The following is a 16,187-nucleotide window of genomic DNA, read 5'->3' as shown; positions in this document are numbered from 1 at the left end:
ATTCTTTAATTATCGTTTACTGCAATCACATTAAATGCAAACAATTAGCAGCTTATCATGCGGCGTCAATCTGAAATCGAGTGATCATCTTTTGTTGTCATGAACACGTTTCGCCGCGCGTGCCTCCCGGTGACATCCTGTGTATTGCGTATTGTGTTTACAGACTTTACATAACCGAGATGTATAATATCGGCGCACTTTATTGCCGATTATGTTTTACTTTCATCCAATTTTAGGGCGACTTGAACTTCGCTTTTCTGGGCGGGAAGGGCGAAGTGAAATATTTTAAAGCGAAGTTTTCGCTCAACTTCGCCTAAAACGCAGTCCCTGTGTTAGACAATCATAGTTACGTTCAGGAACTTTTGACAATGACAGACAAGCAACATTCAGGTTTTGCCTTGACTGGCATGCTCACCGCACTGCAATCCGATTTAACACGCCTGGGATTACCTTGGACGGCAGTTACCGTCAAACACGTCCAGGAACTGATAGCAGCACGCAGCCAGGAGTGAGTCCATGGTGCCACATCTTGCTGCCGTTGTTGCCAGTAGAGGGGGCCACACATGCTACTGATTTTGTAAGTGAAATTCCTCTGACCAGTCTATTGAAATTCAAGATTTGAAGCATAATGCGACCATAAAATGCTGTTTTAAATGATCAAAATAGAGAAAAGTGGAAACTTCACAGGTCGCTCAACACAACAAAAATGAAAATGTTGCAGGCTCGGTTTGATTGTGCCTGTTCATGGATGGTAGTGGAAATGCATGCTACCGTCCACGCCCTCTAGCCCCAGGTTGAGCAGAACTCAACACTTACATATGCTAAAGTATAAAAAACAATTTAGAGACATCCGCAGATGTATTCAAACAGCGGTGAACATGGAACCTTCAATGATACATGTGTTGAGGCGTGTAATTCCATGAAGAGCGGCGTTTGGTCCCCAGATAAAATAATGGGTTTGCCCCAAACGAGAAAACAATGGGCAGAACTAAACAACCTGGAATTTAGGAAGGGGATCTGAGGTTATGGAGCCTGCATATCACAGAAACTGTCAAAAGACAAAATTAAAAAGCAGGCACCATATCCAAGGGGTAATTATACAATACCCAAGGCTATGAAAGCGGGAGTACTGGAACCACACAGGCCGAAATGGTCATGTTGAGAAACTAAACAGTACCAATCACACAACATAAAAGTGCTGAACGATCTAAGAAGATCGAAATATAACAGCCCTGATTGAATGTAGGGGGAGACTTTTTACGGCCGCCACACGGCACAAACAATGCTGCTGTGATAATAAAATAAAGAAGCCATCCAATTCTTTTTAATCATCAGACTTGTGGTTGGCATTGTTCATTTCTAATTTTGAATCAGGGGAAAAAATTGTAAAATGAGCTTGAATGAGGCATTTCTTTTTCTTATCAGTCACTCAGTGTAGTTTTTAACCATTGAGTGACTTAAATTGAAATCAAAGTACTGAGAGGACTGATGGGGGCAATGCTTTGCAGTTTCAAGACTTGATGTAACCCATTCATGTCTGGGAAGTACATGCAGGCATTATGTAATGCACTTGTGTGTGGCAAGAAATGGAGTGGTCACAACTTTAAGAGTGCACAACAATAAAATATATTAACTTTGTGTTCAATGCACTTCTATATCTTGTTCAAAAGGTAAAGATAAAAAATCTAGTCTTGTTCAATAGCAGTTGTTCATCAACAAACAAAATTGCCAGGTTTGATAAAATGAAAAAGATAAAGCTATACAATGTATTTCAATTTCTTCAATACTTCTGTTTGCACTCATGTCCTGACATCATGTGTTCTTGACAGTCTAACAGAAACAGGCAAACTTTGTAACACTTTATGAAAGTTTGGAAAGAAAGTCAAAATATTCCAATATGTGAAAGTTTAAAGGAACAGGATTTCCTTGAACTGACATTGAAACAAGAGATCACAGAGTGATCTTGGCGCCCACCAATGTGCCATTTTTGAGTGTTCCAAATTTCAAGTCTTAATGAATAGCTCAAGGTCAAATTTCATTTCCGTACACATCACTGTGCATGTGGTCCAAATTCGAAAGCTGTAGCTTGAGAAATGTGAAAGTAGGTCACTAGATCAATTTCAAGGACAAAGTTCTTTGTACACAAAACTATGCATGTACATCAAGTCTGCAGGCTGTAGTTTGAGAAATTTGAAAGTAGGTCAATAGGTCAATCTTAAGGTCAAAGTTTATTTCGGAACACAGAACTATGCATGTGGTCCAAATTTGAAGCCTGTACCTTCAAAAATGTGAAAGTAGGTCACTAGGTCAATGTAAAGGTCAAGGTTTGTTTCGGTACACAAAACTATGCCTAAGGTCCAAATTTGAAGGCTGTAGCTTGAAAAATGTGAAAGTAGGTCACTAGGTCAAAATCAAGGTCAATTTTCATTTCAGAACACGAAACTATGCATGTGGTCCAAATTTGAAGCCTGTACCTTCAAAAATGTGAAAGTAGGTCACTAGGTCAATGTCAAGATCAAAGGTTTTTACAGTGCATAAAACTATGCATGTGGTCCAAATTTGAAGGCTGTAGCTACAGAAATGTGAAAGTAGGTCACTAGGTCAAAATCAAGGTCAACTCATGTCAAGGTTCATCTTGCCACTCAAAATCATACATGTGGTCCAAATCTGAATGTTGTAGGTTATTGACAAGAAGATTTTAAAAGCTTTTCCCTTTACAAATCTATATGAACCATGTGACCCCCAGGGCGGGGCCATATTTGACCCTAGGGGGATAATTTGAACAAACTTGGTAGAGAACCACTAGATGATGCTACATTACAAATGCCAAAGCCCTAGTCTTTGTGGTTTGGACAAGAAGATTTTCAAAGTTTTCCCTATATAAGTCTATGTAAACCATGTGACCCCCGGGGCGGGGCCATATTTGACCCTAGGGGGATAATTTGAAAAATCTTAGTAGAAAACCACTAAATGATGTCACATACAAAATATCAAAGCCCTAGGTCCTGTGGTTTAGAACAAGAGGTTTTTCAAAGTTTTTCCCTATATAAGTCCATATAAACCATTTGACCCCCGGGGCGGGGCCATATTAGACCCAAGGGAAATACTTTGAATCATCTTGGTAGAGGACCACTAGATGATGCTTCATACCAAATATCAAAGCCCTAGGCTCTGTGGTTTTGGACAAGAAGATTTTCAAAGTTTTTCCCTATATAAATCTATGTAAATTATAGAAATAAACAAAGGGCTATAACTCATTCAAAAATTGTTGAACCAGTCTGATTTTCAGCGGGACACAACTAGGGTACCAATACATCATTCTGACAAAGTTTGGTCAAAATCCCCCTGGTAGTTTCTGAGGAGATGCGATAACGAGAAATTGTTAACGGAAGGACGGACGGACGGAATGACGGACGGACGGACGACGGACCACGGACGCAGAGTGATCTGAATAGCCCACTATCTGATGATGGTGGGCTAAAAATCCAGGCTATGTTTTCTAATGTGTACAATACTTATAAATCAATTAAAAAAGTCAGGAATGTTTTTTGTTACAAATAAGCATCATTTTAATAAGGAGTCATCATTAGTTAACATACAAACACCTGTAAAAATATTTTTATAGATCTACCTTTTTTCCATTCCAACTATTGCTAAAATTCAATAACTGTTTTCTTAAAAACATACATGATATATGATGATATTATTATTTATATTGTTTGTTATGTTTGTTGATCAAAATAACATTGCCTTTTTCAATTTTAGTTTATACATAATTTATTTTAGGTCGATTGTGAAGGAAGTTGTACAACTTATATTAATCACTCTCGACACCTCATTCCTGATGAAATCCATCGCCACGAGGGTATGAGAGAAGAGGCCAGTTTCCCTTTTAATGCTGAGCGCCAAGTAAGGGAGCTACTGGTACCATTTTTCACGTCTTTGGTATGACGCGGCCGGGGATCGAACCCACGACCTCCCGCACTCGAAGCGGACGCTCTACTCAATTTTAGGTTATTTAATGTACACCTGTATTTCAAACTATCAATATCATGATATAAGAAATACATTAAACACAATGAAAACCGTGATTCGTCATATCAATGAACCTACCGAACTGGCGAATACAGTTAGGTTCGAGTAAATTAGGATACGAAACGCCCGTGGAAAAAGAACAAGATTTCTGCTGGTTCTGCCCTCCAATATCACCATCAGAAACCATTTGCACCCTCAGATAGATGAAATACATTAAACTGGTAACATAAATGTATATCTGCATGGATAATTCCCATCGCGCAGTGGTGGATTACCTCCCATAGCAAAAATTACTCGGTCTGAAAAATGATGAAATACGTATATGTACGCGCAATTATAACAGTATTTAGCGCACTTTTTACGTTAAACAATAATTTTCCTGCAGATGAATACCAGTTTGATCAGCGTATATTGCGGTTTTTTTTAAATAAAAATCTGGGAATGAATGTTTTCTTCGGTCCTTTTTCAAGGATTTCCCGAACATTATAATTATGTTAAACAAGTCATATACATAATGTTCTGATCTTTAGACTAAAGAATCGGGCACATGTTCAGTTTGGGAAATGCTGTACTTTTCCAGAATAAGTGCGTTTCTATTGGCCCTATTGTGAGATCGGATTTCAGGAAAAAGAAAAAAAAAATCTCTCCTGATTTGCGGTGGCGTGGTGGTTCCAACTGAAATTACTGCATGCCCGCAAGATTCTGATGCCATAACTTTTGACAACATCTCCATGGATTCAAACCTTCCCTAGATGACATGCATATTCAGGATGCTCTCTCCAATTCACAGTACATATCCTTATCGACGCACTCTTTGCGAAATCTGCTATATCGGCGGTTTCTCTGCGTCGACACCGGCTATTTTTTGCTATAAACAGTGTCCAGGTTGGTATGGGAGGCGAAAAATCGAGCTGCCATCCATGATCATAGGTATGCTGCTCAAAATAAGTAGAGCACGGAACATTAGAATGTCTTTTCTATATTTTATAGTGTTAACTTTTTAATTATCAGCGATTTTGCTCGCAACCCGATGAAATTTGTTGATGGTGTACTGACATGGAACACTAGCCCGACTTTTTCCAGTCTTTAACCAGTTTTTGCTTTGATATCATACATATCAAGTGCACTATTTATATTCATTTATCAATATTCTTCCAAATAATAAAGATAAATAGGCTGAAATGTAAATGGAATTTTTCCAAACTACCTACTTTCGGTTTTGTCGTGGCACCGGCGGTCTCTCTGCATACCAGTTTTTTTTCTTTTCTTTTTTTTTGTTTGTTTTGTTTTGGTTTTTGTTTTTTTTATGCACAGGCAGGCTCTCTGCATTATACGCACAGAGAGGCTCTAGGCTAATGACTATCTGGAAACATTATACAGGGTTCTCGGAAACGCCGAAGTCAGCGTCCCTGTACGCATAATTGGTCCCGGTATACGCATGTTTATTGCAGCTTGAGAGTCCCCGGACGCACATTTCTGCAGTGAGATGCAATGATAAATTAATTGATTACCTAAACCTGCGAATACACAAGGTTTGACTCGACAGCAAAACATGTGGGTGGAGTTACTCGCTTGTCACCGCGTATAGCCAATCAGCGTTGCCGGTTTCCAGTACACCGCGAGACAGGCGGCATACATGTATGATCAACTCGAATACATGTGATTGTCGGCGTGATTGCATAGGTGACAATTTCTAATTGTTAACGACGGATTACGTGGTTTTTGAAGTAACTTCGATTGTTTTCTCACACACTAATTACCAGGCAGTTTTCAAGATGTTTTAGAAAAAGTGATAATTAAGCTAAATTATAAATGTCCGAGTAATTTTAAGATGCTGTTGATGTCGGTCTTAGTAACGTGATTATTCTTCTGCAAAATCACTGATGTTTATTTTTATTGTTACTGAAGAAGCATTTATTAATATGTTGATCATAGACATACTGTGCATTCTTAAAATATTTTAGACCGAATGTTTTAACGTTATGCTCTTAATAAGTATTAAAATTAAAGTATAATTGTTCATATATTTTATTTTTTCAATGTATGTTTATATACGTTCCCATTCTGAAATAAAAAGGTAAAGAAAAAAATTATCACGAGGGATTTTGCCCAACTTGGTATTTTCACAAGGGGGATTTTGTCCACCTTGATAATTTCACAGGATATCGTCCAGGAAGACCAGAAACGGGAGTGTGGGGGGGGTGGGGGGGATTTTGTCATACATTAATTTTTGACTACATTTTACCTATTTTACATTTACCTTTTTATCTCACCTTAACAATATTTGGGTGAAGAATTGTGATTACAAAATGTCTGTCGGTCTACACTTAATTTGACAGTACAATAGAGGCCTGTGTTTTGACGAAAGTTTAAGCCTGTCTGTCAGGTCTAGTCAGTAGTTGGGACTGCAACTTTTTCAGCTTTGGGAGTCCCAGGACTGCAATTTGAAATTGCTAGTGAGAACCCTGATTATAGCTTAATTAATTTGGTGTGTTTATCTGACTTTTTATAACTGCCAACCTGTTTATAGTAAAGAATCGCCGGTGCCGACGCAAGAAACCGCCAATAAAGCATATTTCGCAAAGAGTCTGCCAATATGGATATGCACCGTGCAGTTGTGTATTAAATTTTAGTAACTATTTGAAATTCAATTCATTTTTATGCAACTTCTGTGAACAAGACATTTTGATTAACGATTTACAGCTGATTTCGAGATCAAAATATATAATTATTAGGGATGGCAACAAATAGCAATTTTGGTATTCAAATATTCAGTCAGCCTTCCGAACGAATATTCGGTCATCAAATGATCAACAAATCAACTCAAAATCTTATGAATTTATCGTACCCTTAGCAGCGATCTGCATTAATTCTACTTTCGCTTACACTGGAAGTAATTTAGACATTGACGAATTAAGACTGACTTATCGTTCTCACCGTTTGTTCATCTTTTTGAATATAAAATATTTGCTATTTACCTCCATTTACATATAATCTATATAGGTTTTATATATTTTTACATGTTTTTACAGGAATGTAGCCCTCCCGTAAGTAAGGTTCTCTCCACTCATATTACACGTAGCCGACTTCTTATCGGAGGATCGCGTGAAATACTTGAAAAAGACAGACGGCATTGCTTGTATTTTGACAGTAGATTCACGTAATAGCATGAACAATATTTTCGATTAAACAGGGTGTAAAATTAAGACTGTGGGGGTGGGGGAGTCTTATAAAAGATATATTTTGCTTAACTTTACCCTCTGTCTGAATATTGAGTCTATTCTACTATTTTTTTCATACGAAATGCATTTATTATCAAGAGGAATCCGTTTTACATAAAAATAATATTCATCAAATTTTACTTGTTTACAACACTTTTCGGCAATTTTCTTTACTGAAATACATCTTGAATTGAGTTTGATTGAAATCCGAGTCATTAGTTCAAGTGCTTTCTGATGATTTTTAATTATATGCGGTTTGCACCTACTGAAAACAAGGCGATTTGTAACGGATATACATCAATTGGAGACTAATAAAATTTCTCAAGGTAAGCAATTAGCGGTACTTCCTACAGGGTACGATGTCATCACCATAGCGATGTATAATATCGGCACGCTAATATACAAAGTGACACGTCTGACAGCGACGGAAACCATTTTCGCGCGTATTTACTATGAAAGCGAATTTTGGTAAATTAGATAAACGAACATACTGGTTCTTCCATTTGGTTTTCATTTATTTCTTCTGATTTTATAATTTTTTTTCCGAATATTCGAATAGTGAAACAGTATTCGAATATTTGTGTCATGAACGAATATTCGAATATTCGTTGCCATCCCTAATAATTATACATAATAAACAATCACGAATAAGGACGGTCCGACCAAGTACATAAATATGCCTTTAAGCTTTAAAATGTTCTTAATAGTTGGTGTAAAACAGAAGTAATCTGTTCATAGTTGATTTTACGAATTCGAACAATGAGAGAAAAAATTTACTGCCGATTATTAGATTTGATAATAATTACAAAAAATCAAACTGTCAAATTAATTCCCCCCACCCACCTCCCACCACGAACCAAATAAGTCATAAATTCAAACTGACAAATAAGTAATGAATTTTTTTCTACCTATTCTATTTCAAGTAAACCACTGCTTTTTATTTTATTTTTAATTATTATTATCTTTTACATAGTATTAATTTTTATAAATAACATATCTCTTGAAAATATTTTCTTAGACATGCGAAAAGTATTTCATTTCAGCACTCTATTTTCTGAAATAATATTTTAGAAATAACACCTGCACAGAAAAGATATTTTAACAGATTGCGAATCGGGATCTATAGGATGTTGCCGCATATTTATAGATTCGCCTACTGATAAACGGTACTGATCGCCGCAAACTGATAAAGTTTCTCCGTAATACACAACCACAACAGTGTCGAGGCAGGGTGATGAAAAAATCAATAATCTATCGGCTTATCAGTGGCGTTGCAATTCCTTAGTAGTTGCTATTTTCACGCAGAATAATGAACACATTTTTTGAGCGTATTGAAACTAGTTATTGGATTTCAGAATAGGTCACATGATCAAAACAAGTGTGGGTTTCAGAATCGATCACATGATCAAATCAAGCGTCTTTATTATTCTTACGCTTAAGAAGATCTATTATAATTTATATTCGACCAGTCATAATCGGAAATCGATTGTTGGTTGTACCGATGTAGATGTAGATATTTATAATGCAGTTTAGTTTTCTTCACATACTGTTGTTGATATAAAATGTGTAGATCTATTTAATCATATCTGGATCGAAAATATAATTGCAAAATGCAATATGAAAGTTATGTTTGGTAAATACTTTGGAACTTGTTTTCTGTGTGTTGTCAGTTTGGTCATAAGCTCGACAAGAAAATTGAAAGACGGTTTGTTAAATCTGGGAGCATTGCCCCCAAAAATGGATATGAATATGAAGGTAACCAGAGGAAAATTGCTATTTAATTGTATGAGATACTTATACAGTCAAATATGACTCCAATTGCAACGGGGGAGGCAATTACTTAAGATGATGATTAATAAGGGTTAGATGTACAGATGCCTAGGGGTGGCTACATCTGATTTTGGCTTGCTTGTCAGTTTTTGTCAATTGCTATTTTGTACTTGTCCATATGATAGTTATATAGTAAATTCTGGTCATATTTCACTTGTCTGTACAAGCTTTGGGACAACCTGGGCAATACAGACAATTTAATTTGCCACCCCTGATGCCATGTTATGGCATATGGGTCAGTTGCACCATGCTGGTTCAAATGAACCAGCTTGATGCAAAAGAGCCATCTCTCTTACCATACTGATAGGTGTTAATATTATACACCTATAAATCAGCAATCACAGCTGGACTGAAGTAGGTATTAGCTCAACAACTGTGTTCAAATTTAGACAAGCTAAATGCTAGTGGAATTTTAGAATAGCAAGTCAGTGGTCTTGAAAATGTACTCATTTTAGCTATTTGATCAATAAAATATTATACCAGACAAATGTCTTCAAAACCAAGTGTTTTTTCGTCATGAAAAGGAAAATTATTGTTTATGTTTCGGGTTATAGAGCCTGGGTGACAGGGTTTTGTTCACTATTCATAGTAACGTATAGGAAGTGGCTATTCCTACGGTCCCGTAAGAATAGCCTCACAGGCTATTCCTACGGCTCTCCCGTAAGAATAGTGAAATGGCCCACAGGTGGCAATTCCTACGGCTCTATATTTTCGAACAAATTGTTTACTTTTCAGTATCACATCAAGAGGAAGTGAGTTCGAATATAGGAAAAGGCTAATTTATGTCTAATGGGCAATATTGTTGTCATCACATAAAGTGTATTAGTTACAGAAAGCGTTTCGTTATAGTTGAATATCAGTTTTCAACTCTATCCAAATGATATTCAAAACATGATGTAAACTTAAAATAATGACATATTTATTACTCACACTATTATCATTACATTCATTGATTTGTTGCATATTCTATACATATATATCATTTCGATGACAACAATATTACACATAAACATAAATTAGCTTTTTCCTATATTCGAAATCACTTCCTGTTCTCTGGATGTGATACTGAAAAGTAAACAATTTGTCCGAAAATATACCATTTGAATTAATTCAGTACAATGCAATTCAAGATGGATGTACAAAACTGTCTTTAGTGCCGTAGGAATAGCCACCTGCAGGCTATTTCACTATTCTCACGGGAGAGCCGTAGGAAGAGCCTATGAGGCTATTCTTACGGGACTGTAGGAATAGCCACTTCCTAACGTATAATTTATAAATAATAAATGCAAACATTTATGTTAAACCTCTGCCTCTTCTGGACCTGTGTAAAAAAAAAAGTTAAAAGGAAAATAGATCTACAAATTTTAATACTTTCAAAAGTGCGTGTAAGTTTTATTCTTTCTTTTATTTCGGGAATGTACATTGGTGAATATGTCTGTATGCTCTATTTACTTCAAAAACTTGTGACCAATTTTTTTTTGGCGTGGACGAGTGCCAGATTCCTGCACATCAACCTGTGTTTATCTCATTATTCGTTAAAAATAGGGTGTAACATTCAATTTAACTGATATACAAAGTGTCAGAATATGGAATTATACAAGTGTGTAAAATGCTAAATGGAGTGCATTTTAAGTGTTTTTCGAGTTGTCTAAAACATACATATTACACGACACGACCTTGACCTTTCAAATACACATGTAAATAATCGATTTTTATGTAAACAAACATGCATTGACTGAAAGAAAGCCATCATTTCCCACTATTCAATAAATTATGGATGAAAGAAAGTATTGACTTGCACAATATTTGCCAAAAAGAGAATACAATTCAGCAGGTGGCGCACTACTTTCTACTGCGGATTTATTTAACCAAGTATTTTTCGCCATTTTCATACATAGAATTGAGATACTTTTCTCACCTTTTTCCGTCGTAGGAAATGTGTTGAGTTGATCGTCATCGCGCGAAACTTGAGTTATAATGGACGGTGCGTCCATTTATGTATCCAAAAACTATTAAATCCGTGGTTTTATTTTCGCCATGACATCGATAGAAATAAATAAACTTATGTGTAATATGTCAATACACAGACCTCATAACCGACAGATATGTGTATTACTACTCTGTTTCTATCCATTATGAATATTAATTAGGTCAAAGATAGTACCGCCGACCTACTTAATGTTTCCCGCCAAGTTATAAAGTGAGGGGGAAATAGACTAGATCTAGTAATAATTAATAGATAGAGGGACATCTACTAATAGATATGGCACAAAATGTGCACCTCTGCACAATTGTGTAATGGGTTTTAAATGGACACTTGTGCACTGACACTAAAATTTTGAAAAAGAGTAGGCCCTACAGTAACCAAAGACAAAGAGTAAATAACCCTAGTAACCAAAGGTATATTGTTTGTTCGTTTTGTCCTAATGTGTTGGCGCTGTGTGTGTGTGTGTGGTGCACGCCTCTGCGTGCTGGGGCGGGTTTCGTTTTGAGGAGGCTGCGTTTTTGGTGCGTGGCATTCCCTGTTTGATATTTGTCTTTGTTTTTTTAAAAATGGACACAGTTGTGCAGAGGTGCATATATTATTTTGGGCCATATAGGCTATAGGCCTACCTTTGTATATCCATCATTTATGTCCTCCAAGGCAATATATTAATTTATAGCACATAATTTTAAGCACACAGTCGGGTAATGTCGGGTAATACCGACAGTCGTCAGTTATCGACTCCCTAATTGTAACATCACAGTCTTTAATTAATTTCTGTGGCGTAGCGTTTTTATGACGTCATAATTTCTTCGTCCGAGCGAAAATCCTGCAGGCTATCGTTTTACATCAAGATACGGAATCCTGTTTCGCCATCGACTTTTCGACCAAACAGATACGTGAAAACTTGAAATTAAGCATTGAAATTAAGCATCTAATTTCAACTTTTCGCGCTAAAAATTTACCGCGAAAAGTCGAAAACTTGAAGTTTTTAACACGACAATTGTCGTGCAAACGTCAATTTCTCGATCTGTCCAACACGAAAAGTAGAAATTTAAAAGCCTTAACTTCAACTTCTCGCGAAGTTTTTGACCCGAATATTGCCGTGAAAACATCAACTTGTCGACCCATAATCTAGCGCGAAATGTTGAAATTAAATGGCCTATCTTCAACTTTTCGACCAAGACTTTGGCCGATATTTTCGCTTAAATTTCGACTTTTCGTTCTAGGACTACTAACTAACCCTAACCCTAACCCTAAACTAAGTAACCCTAACCCTAACTCTAGCTAAGTCGAAATTTAAGCGATAATATCGCGGAATTATCGGCCAAAGAACTGGCACGAAAAGTAGAAGTTAAGACTTAAATTTAGGGTAAAATGGGGTAACTGGGACAATGGGGAAACTGGGACACTTTACGCTTTTCAGTAAATCGGGGTAAATATTGGTTACGTTCCGTAAATAAGATCATATGTTGAAAAAGAACATTCAGTGTTAAAGCCTATAATGACAAAACTTTTTCTGCCGATGGACTGGAAAATATTTTAAGAATCGATTTTCTTAGACATATGTTGAGGGTATTACTAATTTAATAAAAATAAGAAAACATAAAATTACGCTGTAAATAATTATGCCTATTTTTTTTTCAGATGGTGCATTAAAATATTCTCGTTATGTTCCTGTCTAGTGAAACGCACAGTAGAAATAGTCGTCTGACTTTATTGATGTATTTGCTTATATGTAGTCGGTATATCAATAAGATCTTAAAGATATTTAATTTCGATACGGCTTGATCATAAATGTGACGTCGTGATAATTTTGACGCAAGAAGCTGGCTCTCGTATATATGTAATATCGCATTAAACTTGTTTGAAATATTGAAGCGTATTATGTATCATTGCAAATCAAGGACATGGCATTATTTTTTTTAAAAATTCTATCGAAAAGTATAATAATTTTGTTTTAATGACTTTCATTTTGAATAATAAAGTGGCCTGTCATGAACCGTTGCGTTGACGTCAAACAACGACGTTATAAAACAGGTGCTTGTTTGTGAAATATGGCAAGTCCAAAATATTTATATTGGTATGTGTTGATGCCTTCAGTTATGGGAAGAGTTGCAAAACTGTAGGTATCACATTACTATTTCATACAATAAGATTTGTTTTTGAGAAATTACAACGTACTTTATTTTGAACGTGCCTTTTCAAAAGTGTCCCACTTACCCAAATATATTAGGGCAAGTGGGACACTGACGTTAAGAACAAAGGTCTCCATGATTTTATTTTTGAACAAACTGGATGCTGGAAGAAAAAGGGGATATGCTCCAATGGACAGTACATAAAATGTTGTACATAACTGGACATAACCACTATAAATTGTCAACTTTTAATCTTTTTCCACGAATGAAATGAAAAAAAAGGAAAGAAAGTCTAGTAATGATGAAACTCTGATATTTTGTAAGTATGCCACTAGTTCACAAGCGTGGTCATAATCTATATTAGCTTAACTTGGGTGCAATTACTGAACATTTTCTACCTGATACCAAGTTTACATGATCCAATTCACTGTTTAGTCACATAAGTTTAGATTGTTCCGTAAACCCGGGCCCTCCCACTCATTCCGCGTAAAATCTGGTGAGTTTAGAATTTTTGATAGTCTAATAGGCTAATACTGATATTTCTTTCATGTTTAAAGAAACTGTCGGCAAATCTTATATTAATAAGTAGTATTTATACTGGGTGAAGCGTAGAAACCAACTGACAGTCAAGCCAACTGGGAAGCTCTTTTTGTTAATTACTACTTTAAAAGATGACGTTGTGTCAAATATTCAGGCTAAAGCAAACACCAAATATTGGTCACACAACACATTTTAGGTACAGTTGCCAATAGTTTCCGAGAGCGTATGCCCATGTGTCCCTCTAGATCTCCTTAACCCTGCCTTCATTCCCCTCACATCTCATCCCCTCCTCCCCGAGTCTTTCTGTATGCAAAAAAGCTAGTTAATGTCCTTATTTCTTTGTGAAAAAAGACACACATTTTACTTGTCCCGTTAATATTTGATAAAATCTATGTTTTAAGACTGTTTAATATTTTGATCAGTTTCAAGTGTAAAAATCACATATATAAATACATAATGGATTATGTCAAGTTTAATAATTATGTTTAATTCACACATAGTTATTTACACTTAAAACATTTTTTATTTTAAACGATTTATATAATAAGCATATACTGAAACAAATAATGACATAATTTAGGCAAAAATTGGACATATTGATTTATTTATGCATCCTTGTTTTACAAAACAGTCATAAATTGTAATTAATATTGAGCTATATTTTCAGTTTAGACTTCTGTTTTGATCTGTGGACATGAATTGTTTCATTTTTCATAAATGCGACTGTAATATACACAATTTTAATACAACTAAAATGTCCCAAGTTACCCCAGCTGGGTGGGGTAACTTGGGACACTTGACCAATGTTTAATTAATTTATAGTTAATCACAGGTTATCAGGTATTTGTAAAAGTTTATATTCGTCATATATTATATAGGTTGCGTATACTGAAATATCAATAAATCCAGCTTATATTTTGTCTTTCTAAAATATTACTCAACAGTGTTTCTTTAAGTGTCCCAGTTACCCCATTTTACCCTATACTTTTCGCCCTACAAATTCAGTCGATAAGTTGACATTTGCACGACAATTGTCGCGTTACAAACTCCGGCTTTTCAACTTTTCGAGGAAATATCTTTGCACGAGAAGTTGAAATTAGCTCTCTTAATTTCTACTTTTCGCGCTTGATTCTAGGTCGAAAAGTTGACGTTTGCACGACAATTGTCGGGTCAAAAACTTCAAGATTTCGACTTTTCGCGGTAAATTTATAGCACGAAAAGTTGAAATAAGATGCTTAATTTCAAGTTTTCGCGTATCTGTCTAGTCGAAAAGTCGATGGCGGAAACAGGATTCCGTCACAAGATATTGTTCAGGACATAATTATCTCCCGGCATGTTTTAATCTCTGGCCTGGCCTGGCCTGGCCTGGCCCGATGAGCCCAATTTTCGACTGGGCCGGGCCGGGCCAGGCCAGGCCAGGCCAGGCCAGATTTTATTGTACATAGAGAAATGAATGGCATAAAATCTAAATATACAATTACAGTAGCAGGCAGTATTAACCTGTATTGTTTACTTGCTGCAGGTCAAACAAAATGAGAAACCAGTCCTCTGGAGAATCATTATTTAGCCGTTATTCATCTTATTTGAAATACAAATTTGCACTGAAGAAAATGGTGTAACTAAATGATAACTACCTATTTTTTCTGTGATCAAATTATTTAAAGTCAACTTTGACACTTGGTTTTAAAACTAATGGCTAATTTCATTGATAAGTTTACCTGCTGCAATATAACTGAATATTTGCATGCAGTGAATGCTTCTCTTTGGGAATTGTAATTACAGGTTGTGTCCCTACTATCCTTAGCTGACCTCTTAACTGTTCAGTTGAACTTTTAATGTGTGTTTGGTTTAATTAAGCTGATGTTCAATTTATGGAAGAGTAATAAAAATAATATTCATTGTGGGACCTCTAACTCATTGTCAGGGTGTTGGCATTTTAGATTATTGATATTTTTCTTGCACAAAAAAATAATGGTGCATTGTGTTTATGTTATTTCTAATAGATATATAACGCTAAAAGATGCTCTTGAGCCTGTTTTACAAAACTTTGTAGGATTTCTTTTCCCATACTTAGATCAATATAAAAACAGTCTTACAAAAATATTCAGTATTTGTATAACCTAAACTACAAAATTTATTTATCGCTTCCCCGCATCATACTATCCCAGATCCTAGAACGGAGATAGCATTATTTTAGAAATTGAAAGTTGTTGTCCGTTAGTACTGACAGGTGCCACTCATTAATCTTCGCCAATATTTTCGGGCGTTTTCTTTATTTTACACCATATTTGTAACCTGAAAATATCTAAATTAACCAAAATAACATGCAAAGTTTACCAATGGCACAGTGGCGTAGTGATAAGTTCTCCGACTTTCACGCATGTTACCTTGGGTTTGATTTCAATTCAGATTGTTTTCATTAAATCAGTATGTCATTTT

At 35.8% G+C, this 16,187-nt stretch overlaps 1 protein-coding gene across 1 annotated transcript in view; it reads right to left on the bottom strand.

The window, feature by feature from the left end:
* LOC123538366 (CTD small phosphatase-like protein) overlaps window positions 1–11,191 on the bottom strand; it is a 117,727-nt gene extending 106,536 nt beyond the window's left edge. The window contains exon 1 of the mRNA XM_045322411.2: window positions 11,005–11,191. Within this exon, the coding sequence (XP_045178346.1) occupies window positions 11,005–11,080 (76 nt within the window). The 5' untranslated portion in view covers window positions 11,081–11,191. The remainder of the gene's footprint in view (window positions 1–11,004) is intronic.
* Window positions 11,192–16,187: the final 4,996 nt, after the last annotated feature.

The sequence above is a fragment of the Mercenaria mercenaria genome, chromosome 18 (genome assembly GCF_021730395.1).
Source record: "Mercenaria mercenaria strain notata chromosome 18, MADL_Memer_1, whole genome shotgun sequence".
Classification (NCBI taxonomy): Eukaryota; Metazoa; Mollusca; class Bivalvia; order Venerida; family Veneridae; genus Mercenaria; species Mercenaria mercenaria.
Note: the sequence above shows the minus strand (reverse complement) of the source record. Positions and strands in the feature narration are given on the sequence as shown.